At 45.6% G+C, this 10,154-nt stretch overlaps 1 protein-coding gene across 1 annotated transcript; it reads left to right on the plus strand.

The window, feature by feature from the left end:
* The first annotated feature begins 94 nt into the window (after window positions 1-94).
* On the plus strand, window positions 95-9,426 carry FAM216B (family with sequence similarity 216 member B). Its single transcript, XM_083448874.1, has 4 exons — window positions 95-289; window positions 2,725-2,860; window positions 4,344-4,464; window positions 8,151-9,426. Exons 2-4 carry the CDS (start codon window positions 2,762-2,764, stop codon window positions 8,201-8,203), a joined length of 273 nt encoding a protein of 90 aa, XP_083305000.1. The 5' UTR covers window positions 95-289; window positions 2,725-2,761; the 3' UTR covers window positions 8,204-9,426.
* The last annotated feature ends 728 nt before the right edge of the window (window positions 9,427-10,154 follow it).

Consider the following 10,154-nt stretch of genomic DNA (forward strand, 5'->3'; position numbering starts at 1 on the left):
AATCCATAAAGGGAGAAACATGTTGAGAAAATGAATAGACCAATTGGCGGGTTGCTTTGAGCATTCAGCTGTGCTCAGTTCCCACCCCTTCACCCTCACCCGTTGCTAGGATAGTCGTCAACAGAACCTGAAGCTCCTGGGAGATAACGAATCTAATATTAATAATTGTCTCGTGAAGAGAAAGTGCTGCAGCATTCCAAGGGCGATCGATGAATCTGACTTCATATGGAATCTTTTAAATTCCAGCAGTCGGGAGGAGGAGGCTACAGATTTGCAAAGCAATACTTGGGTTAGTTGAATGTTTCAGCCTATGTATATTTAAACATGTAAAATTGGAAACAATTTAAATTGGTGGTGGTGGGCATTTTAGACCTCAGTAAGCAAGATTTATCATGTCATGATGTTTCTAGCATTACTTTGGCCAGAATTAAAAGGGAATCTTGAGCATTCATCTTTGTAGAAAATATAATTACCGTATTTTTTGCTCTATAAGACTCACTTTTTCCCTCCTAAAAAGTAAGGGGAAATGTTTGTGCGTCTTATGGAGCGAATGCAGGCTGCGCAGCTATCCCAGAAGCCAGAAGAGCAAGAGGGATTGCTGCTTTCACTGTGCAGCGATCCCTCTTGCTGTTCTGGCTTCTGAGATTCAGAATATTTTTTTTCTTGTTTTCCTCCTCCAAAAACTAGGTGCGTCTTGTGGTCTGGCGTGTCTTATAGAGCGAAAAATACGGTATATGATAAGGTTTAGTAACTAGGTGGCATTATCATTACTTATTTATTATGCCAAGGGTTCAAGAGTAATCTTATGTTCAAGGGTATTTTATAAGCTCCTCCTTCATTTTATTCTCACAAGTACCCTTTAAAGCAGATTAAAATGAAGGAGTGGCTGCCCCAGGAGGGCTGATTTATGATTATTTGAACCCCATTTTCAGCATGGTTCAGGTGTTGTTGTTTTTTAGGCTTTTAATTTTGTCACTGTGCATAGATTGAACCTATTTTAAACTGAATAATGTTGTTCATAATAACCCCTTTTTGTGGAATAGCCAATTTGGGCAAAAAGAAGGTTGCAATTCAGTCACTGTACTGTTCAAACCAGGAATACTTATCCACACTTACCTTTGCTGCACATTTCTAGGCACAGGCCTGGGCTGTCCAGGTCTGCGTCTCAGCGCTCCCCCTCCCCAGTGCTTTTCCCTTGGACACCCGCTCTTTACTGCTGAATCGGATCAAATGGCAGCCCATAGAAAACCTGCATTGCTGTTTGCTCCGATTTGGCAGTAAAGAGCGGGTTTTCCTGCGGGAAGGCAGCAGAGCAAAATGAAAAGTGTTTGGACACAGATCGAGAAAGCATGGCCCTGTGACTAGAAAGTAAAGAGCAAAGAGGTTTGGACCAGGAGAAGATTCACAATGTAAGAATATAAATATAAATCAGACCAAAGGTTCCTCTAGTTCCCTGCAGTGGCCAAGTAGAGGCCTAGGAGAAGTTTCCATGGGGGCAACAGATCTCCTCACAGTTGCTACCGTTTGACAAGGTGTGTGGGGCCTAGAGTGCTTGACTGGGGAAACCGAACTTCATGCCCTTACTCATAAATGAAAAGGAGCTCTCAACCCAGCTCAGACATTGAGAAATTGCCTGAAGGATAAAATTGAGAGGAAAGAGGACCACATTCTTGAAGTCATTGGAGGAGAAGTAACAAGTAACTTTGGGGAAAGTGTCTTAATTGGTACCAAAACAAACGCAAAACCGTTGACACAGATCAGCCAGTCACCTCTTTTTTAAGGAAAGGGATTTGAGTCTTTCGTAGCATGCACACTTGGCATCGAAGTCCACAGAATGAATGATCAGCCTGTGCAGAGGATCTGCCAAGACACAAAGGTCTTCCTGAATAAAATAAGCACATGGGGCCCCGAAATATGGGAACCCCTTACTGTTGGGATACTGCCAGGGAGACAAAGTCCATCATAACTCCACGTCGTCTCCGGACGTCCATCGATCTCCCGTAGATACGCAGTATCAGCAATTAGCGACACGAGCTCCAGAAATAAATTTCCACATTCCAGAGCCGTGCACGCTCTATCAGCAGATAACGCACAGCGAAAGATGCAGTCAGGAGAGCATGTTTTACAAGTTTATTCAGCGTTGATCAGAACAAAGAAAAACATGACTGCCTGCTTCAGATGTCTCCGGCAGAGAGAGAGAGAAACGAAAGCAAAGACACAACATAAACATCCTGTGAAACAGGAATTGCGCAGGCTGTGACACAAACATCCTGCTCCCTTTTAAGGTGGGACGGAAATATCCTAACACTTACAACCTTCCTTAATGGAATTTGAGGTGCAAACTAAACATAATTGTTCAGTTTCACCTTGGCTACATAGTTCTTTTTAGGAAACAAAGGCCTGCCTCTCAATGAGGAGAAGAAGAAGAAGAAGGGGAGGAGGAGGAGGAAGAAGAGTTTGGATTTGATATCCCGCTTTATCACTACCCGAAGGAGTCTCAAAGCGACTAACATTCTCCTTTCCCTTCCTTCCCCACAACAAACACTCTGTGAGGTGAGTGAGGCTGAGAGACTTCAGAGAAGTGTGCCTGGCCCAAGGTCACCCAGCAGCTGCATGTGGAGGAGTGGAGAAGCGAACCCGGTTCACCGGATTACGAGTCTATTGCTCTTAACCACTACACCACACTGGCTCTCACAGTTGACTCACTTTTCTCTGTTATCACAGGTTGATTTACCTTCTGTTGCATGGAAACAGGATAAGGATGGGAGACAACTGGAAAAGAAAGCCCAGCGTCTGCCATGGTCCTATACTTTCACGAATACAGATCCCTTCATCTGCTCAGGACACCTCCTTAATGAAGGTATCTGAGGACATTAGAGCTGTGCCAATCTCACGACCTAAGCCCTTCTGCGATTTTATTAAATAAAACAGTTCTTGGTGCTTAGAATAGGGTTACCAGACGTCCCCATTACCTGGGGACAGTCCCCAGATTTGCGAATAAGTCCCTAGACAAATTCCATCCTCGGAATGTCCCCAGATTTCATCTATTGTCTCCGGGAAAAGCAGTGGCTGCAGTCTGAGCAGCCGGCTCTGGCTGGCTTCAGGAGCTGCTTGGAAGTCCCCATATGATGGTGGTGCAGGCGCTCTAAGATGCAGCTTCCAGACTGCCTCCACCTTCCCTGACCCCAGCAATTAAGCTGTGAAGGGACGCTTCATGCTGCTTATTGGAGCAGTCTCCCAACTCCTACTTGTGTGCAAGCAGGAGTGGGGCGGGGATTTCTCAGCTGTGAAGGGAGGCTTCACACTGCCTATCCGAGCTTGCGTGCAAGCAGGAGGGGGCAGGGATCTCTCAGTTAGCTCTTCTCCAGGCTAAACATGCCCAGCTCCCTTAGCCGTTCCTCATAAGGCATCGTTTCCAGGCCTTTGACCATTTTGGTTGCCCTCCTCTGGACACGTTCCAGTTTGTCAGTGTCCTTCTTGAACTGTGGTGCCCAGAACTGGGCACAGTACTCCAGCTGAGGTCTGACCAGAGCAGAATACAGTGGCGCTATTACTTCCCTTGATCTTGATGCTATACTCCTATTGATGCAGCCCAGAATTGCATTGGCTTTTTTAGCTGCCGTGTCACACTGTTGGCTCGTGTCAAGTTTGTGGTCAACCAAGACTCCTAGATCCTTTTCACATGTACTGCTCTCAAGCCAGGTGTCACCCATCTTGTATTTGTGCCTCTCATTTTTTTTGCCGAAGTGCAATACTTTACGTTTCTCCCTGTTAAAGTTCATCTTGTTTGTTTTGGCCCAGTTCTCTAATCTGTCAAGGTCGTTTTGAAGTGTGATCCTGTCCTCTGGGGTGTTAGCCACCCCTCCCAGTTTGTCTCACCGCTCAGTTGTGAGAGAACCACTCTCACCACCAACTGTAAGACCTGGGATGGATGATATGGGAGAGGAATACAGCCAGGGCATGAAGGACTTTATAAACCAGTACTAAAACCTTGAATTGGACCCTGTAGCAGTCAGGCAGCCAGCTCAAATCCCACAATATTGGTGGTTATATGACCACATGCTGAAGCGCCATTCAGTCATCATTCTGCACCAGCTGCAGTCTCTGGACTGTTGTCAAAGGCAGCCCAATGTAGAATACATTATAATAATCTAGCTTTGCAGCCCTGGCTCTTTTCTACCTCAGCATGTTTCTGCCTTCGTTGCTTTGCTTTTTCCATGATAAAAGAGGGAGCGAAGGAAGTCCAGGGTCCTCATACATTCTCATTTTGCATTGTTTGGGTGGTGGTGGGGGTTTGGGGTGCTGTTTGCCATGTGTAACTAGTCTAGGCCTTGTTCCGACAGGATTTGAAAAGAGGACAGAAGCGCTACTTTTACAGCATTATGAGAATATATGACAGCAAAGCGCCGAGGGAAATGTTGTACCGTCGGTATGTGATCAATCTCCAGCGCCAGAACGTGCAGGGTGAGTGTTCAGCCAAGGCAGCTTCTTGCATCAGCACCTCCGAGAAATTGGAGAGCGGCAGAGAAAATCCGGAGACTTGAGGGGATTATGAGGCAAGGTTTATGGGCCATGAAGGTACATCAGACACACAGCCGGAGCACATGGTGGTTTATAGGCAGAGTTCACACAGTCTTCAGCCAAGAGGCTCTGCCGTTCTCAGCAGGGACGAAGGGGAAGAACAGGCAGTGAAATGATGTAGGTCTGGGGTTATTTATGCTACATTCATCCACTGTGCAGTTTGTCTTCGGTTCCTCTCCGCAGAAATGATACAAACACACACAGAGAGACAGCTGAAAGACAAATGCTTTGGAATAAATGTTTAGCTCTCGTAGCTGCCTTAGAAAAATATCAAACCAACACATTTCTCCCAGACGCACAAAAACACCGGGGGCTTTCCTCCACATGTCTCCCAAGCGCTTGACGTTAAAACTATGATTGGAAACCTTCTATAGGAGAGCCACTCAGGAACAAACACTTCAAAATGAAGAGTTAGCATTAAAAGGATTGTGAGATCAGTTCTGTGATTCAGAAAAGACAGCTTCTGTGTTCTCCCAGACTTTTCATGTTCAATTCAAGGTTTTAGCTCAGTGATACAAGCCATTGTTTGCATTCAAATGGTCAGTGTTTCCCAAACTTGGGCTTCCAGCTGTTGTTGGATTACAACTCCCATCATCCCCAGCTAGCGGGACCAGTGGTCAGGGATGATGGGAACTGTAGTCCCTAAACAGCTGGAGACACAAGTTTGAGACACCCTGACCTTGATTCAGTCCTGAACATCTGGAGGTAGCAAGCCTGACCCCATCAGTAAGCCAGGTCAGATACTGGCTGAGGACCTCCTCACCAGCCCAATCCACCAGATCCTAGATCAGGCATAGGTAAATTCGGCCCTCCAGATGTTTTGGGACTACGACTCCCATCACCCCTAGCTAACAGAACCAGTGGTCAGTGATGACGGGAGTTGTAGTCCCAAAACATCTGAAGGGCCGAGTTTGCCTATGCCTGTCCTAGATCCCTGGATGCCCTTGAACAGGAGCCAAGCTCCTCTCTCATCTGCAGTGGCCACCTGCCATCTTAAGTTGCCCTTAATTCAGTGCCCTGACTGATGTAACTTAAGGGTAGGTTTCCATGAGGGAGACCTAAGATGGCAGGCAGGAACCACAGATGGGAGCCAAGCTTAGCTCCCATCCAAAGTGCTGTGGGAATGTTTAGGGAGGCAGGAGAGGATATATTGTTTAATTATATCCTTTCCAACTTGTGTTAACAAGTTCTACAATTTAGCAGACTACCATTCCCCTTTTAAACTTGCACAGCGGATACGTTTGCTTAGGCTCGCTAAAGCCTCTAAAATAAGTTACCTGTTAATTTCCCCTTTAGTCCCTCATAAAAGAAATAGACACGACACAGTCTTCTATAAAAGTATAAAAGAGTTTACTCACTCACATTCTGTTCACAGATGGATCCCGGAAGGCAGACTTAAGTTACAAAAGTAATATACCTGGAATGTATCCTATAAAGAGACAGCTCCTTTGTCCTCTCTTGGCAGGAAGCCAAGAGAGCATCTTAGGCTAAGCAGATGTTGCTTCTTTGACGAATGTAGTCAGATGAATGCTTTTGTCGTTACCTGCATAGGGAAGGTCACGCCCACCTCTGGTCACATGTAGAGAAAGCCTGTCCCAGCCCAGAAGGAAACAGGAAGTTTACCTGCTGGCTGTACAAGCATTCCTCCTCATGTGTAAACATGTTCACTCTAGGAACGTTGTACTTGACTGCTCTGTGTTTTACATCCCACAAGTGCCCCTGTTGAAGCACGTCTGGGGGCTGGTGGAGGCTGGTGGAGGGTGGCAAAAGCAGGGTAGGTCGCCCCAACAGCAAATGTTGGCTATGGCTGCCACGAGCAGGGTAGAGCCCTGTCCTGGTTGGGAAGCACCGGGGGCCCAGAACCAGCACCATGCCAAGGGCCCTCCAGGAGTCTCATGCTGTCCCTGCCAGCTCATTGTTTATTTTATTTATGTGTCACTTACTACACATGGGACATGGGTGGCGCTGTGGGTTAAACCACAGAACCGAGGACTTGCCGATCAGAAGGTCGGCGGTTCGAATCCCCGCAACGGGGTGAGTTCCTGTTGCTCGGTCCCTGCTCCTGCCAACCTAGCAGTTCGAAAGCATGCCAGTGCAAGTAGATAAATAGGTACCGCTCCGACGGGAAGGTAAGTGGCGTTTCCGTGGGCTGCTCTGGTTCGCCAGAAGCGGCTTAGTCATGTTGGCCACATGACCCGGAAGCTGTACGCCGGCTCCCTCGGCAAATAAAGCGAGATGAGCGCCGCAACCCCAGAGTCGGTCATGACTGGACCTAATGGTCAGGGGTCCCTTTACCTTTACCTTATACTACACACACACACACCAATGTGTTCCAAAGCAATGGCTGAGAATAACCTGCCCCTGAAACTCTGTGGAGCTGCTTCCAGTCAGTGTATTATAGACAACGCTGAGCTAGATGGACCTATATTCTGGTGTAGTATATATGCTCCCTGTATCGTTTCTGCAAGAGAATGCAGACTTGCCATTTCTAACATGAACTGTAAGGTAGGGGAAACAGGCGCAATCACTTGCTCCTGGAGCCATTTCTTGGAGAAGGCAGATGATTAAACGTGGAGAGTCCAGACCTGTGCACAGAAAGGCAGGTCTGGATTTTCTCTTTCTTTTCTTTTTCGCCGATTCGGGTGGCTGGATTTTAAAATATGATTTATAGAATAGAAATGAGCAAGTCCCAGCCTCAGAACTGCAGGTGTAAAACAAACGAATGATTTAGCCTTGTAGTGCTTACTATTTTGTCAAAGCCTTTAATGCGAAGGCCCTAGTGACAAACCAGATATGAAGTTCAGAAAATCCTATTGATGGCCCTGTTTGTCACAGGAATAACAAAAATGCACAGGCAAAACAGAAGCAGTTAACAGGGGAGTAAAATCAGATGTAATTATTCTGTGAAGTATGCATTCTCTATTTTATGTTCTGCTAAACCCTGATTGATTAAATTAGAGGCAGCCTTCCCATTAAACTGGATTTATTATGAGAACAAGGTAACTATTGCTACCTAGTGCTAAGAACCATCTTTCTTAAAGGAAAGCCTTGCCCCTTTACCCAACACTTTGGGAAACAGGGTGGTCCCCTTTCAAACTATTTGATTGCACCCAATGTCAGGAGGCTGGCTTGTGTAAATTAAAGACAAAACAGCAGTTCTAAAAGGAAAGAGGGAGTCGAAACGTTCATCTCACAATTAAGGCTCCACAAAGTAGGTCTTTCTCATCTTTCACTCCTGCAATCATTGAAAACCATGTCACATCGCCACAGGACAACAGCTGACAGCAGAAGGCTCACCAACTCCTTTTTGCAATTACCGTTGTTATTTTCTGACTCCACGCTCTGTGCATGGCAGGGCGCCCTATTCATTCCATCAACTTTTATGGCCTCTCCTGCTCATGCTGACTAATGTGATGACACTAGACCAGTTGTTCAGCTGTCCTGGACACTTTTGCCAGCCCAAAGGAATAACCGGCCATCAGAATAACGCACCGTTTGCCCCCTCGTCCCCATGTATTTATGCACGGGTGCCTTTGACCATTATTGACTCCTTTAAAAATATTTTTAAGGGCTCATCACAAAGCAGCAAGTCAAATATTATGCATCCTACCTGAAAGATTAGAAAACCCCGCAGAGGAATCAAGGCTGGGAACTGCACCTCCCTTGAAGACAGACCCCAGGAAGGCAGAGCTCGGTTTCTGTAATTAAATGTGAATCAAAGAAACCAGAGATGACTCACAGTCAGTGAAAAAGGATGAATCACTTTTCTTCCATGAGAACTGGACACTTAATGTTACATCCAGAAGTTGCGCTACAAAACAAGCTGGTAACTCGTCTTTCTGTTTTTTATTTTATTTTTAAATGCACACTCTCTTCTAGGAAAAACCGCTCAAAATTTCCATAATTTTGCATGCATTATATATGAAAATAGATATTTGAAATCTTGCAGAATTTGTCATTTTGTGCCATGGAGGGGGGGGGGAATGGTAAGGGTAAATGTGAAATAAGGAGGCCCGGGATATATGGGGGGCAGTGGGCACATATTTGAAGCAAGACTTGGAAACCACCAAGAATGCAGAATGTTCCAGTTCCTAAACTTGCTTGTTTTCAAACACGTGTGCGTACACATGCACACACACACATACAGACCTCCCCCTCTATAGACACATATACACAATGGCTAGAAACTTGCTTAAATAAAATGAAAGTGGTGATTCAGTGTAAGATTTTGCCTGAGGAGGAATTTGTATCCTCTTATCTTGCCGATCAGAAGGTAGGCAGTTCGAATCCCCATGACGGGGTGAGCTCCCGTTTTTCGGTCCCCGCTCCTGCCCACCTAGCAGTTCAAAAGCAAGTAGATAAATAGGTACCACTCTGGCGGGAAGGTAAACAGCATTTCCATGCGCTGCTCTGGTTCGCCAGAAGCGGCTTAGTCATGCTGGCCACATGACCCGGAAGCCAGCTCCCTGGGCCAATAAAGCGAGATGAGAGTGCAACCCCAGAGTTGTCTGCAACTGGACCTAAGAGTCAGGGGTACATTTACCTTTACCTTTATCTGTAACCACAGCTCTGAACTACTTGGTAAAGCTGTGTACAAAACCGATGTCATCTTATAGAGAGGAGCCTGTTCAGAGTGGGCCCTCTGAGCGATGGTATAGGAGAGATTGCTTAAAGCTTCCGACTGTAGAATGAAAATTACAGGTTAACATTGGATGCATTACGATGATGTGTATGGGAACTGACACTCTAAGTTGTCTCTGACACCTTTAAATTAATTTCCAGCTTAAAATAAGAAATGAAATATGTAACAAATGCAAATAAAATTTATATCAATGTGTATGCTGACAGGTCAAAAGTGTCACCAGTTGTTTTCCGGCAGATGGATTTCTTTCTGAAAAAGCTGCTCCATAAACCTTTATTACTCTCTATTTCTGTGCTTTTTTGGAAACCGACACATAACCATGCATTCTGCATCAGCCCAGTTGGTTCCTCTAGAAAATGACCTGTTTACTGTCTAGCATTCATTCTGATCTGCTCATACTGTACAAAGCTTACATGAAAGTTAGATTACATCCCGTTTTTACGGAGCGTTTGTTTTGATGTGGGGAGGCTATATGACAACGAGCATTTGTTCTGCATTCACCCTGATTCGCTTGCAGGGTGTTTACATGTCATTCCCTTCACCATTCTTCCATCCTACACTTTTCAGTGCAGAATGCTTTTAATCTACTTTCATTGGTAGTCATAAAGTCCCCAGTCTGCACTTGAATCCCTCCTACAAAATACTGGACGTGTTAAACATGAGATTAGATCCCCAATGGAAATGCTGCTTGCTAAAGGAATGGTTTAGCTCCCTTCCATTTCATTCCAGCTGCATCCTCCTGACTGCCAAGTGTGTCTCTACCAGGTTTAATGCCTCTCTTCTTTGTTACTTTCCAGGGTCTTGCCATAAAACTTTGCAAGAGGTTGGTTGTCAGTGAAATATTGCTGTTCTGATAAAAGCAAGCGGATGTGCCTCATTTCAGAGCTTTCATTTTCACTCTTCGTGTACCCCATATCTTAGCCTGTTATTT

The sequence above is a fragment of the Podarcis tiliguerta genome (genome assembly GCF_965153285.1).
Source record: "Podarcis tiliguerta genome assembly, chromosome: 7".
NCBI lineage: Eukaryota > Metazoa > Chordata > Lepidosauria > Squamata > Lacertidae > Podarcis > Podarcis tiliguerta.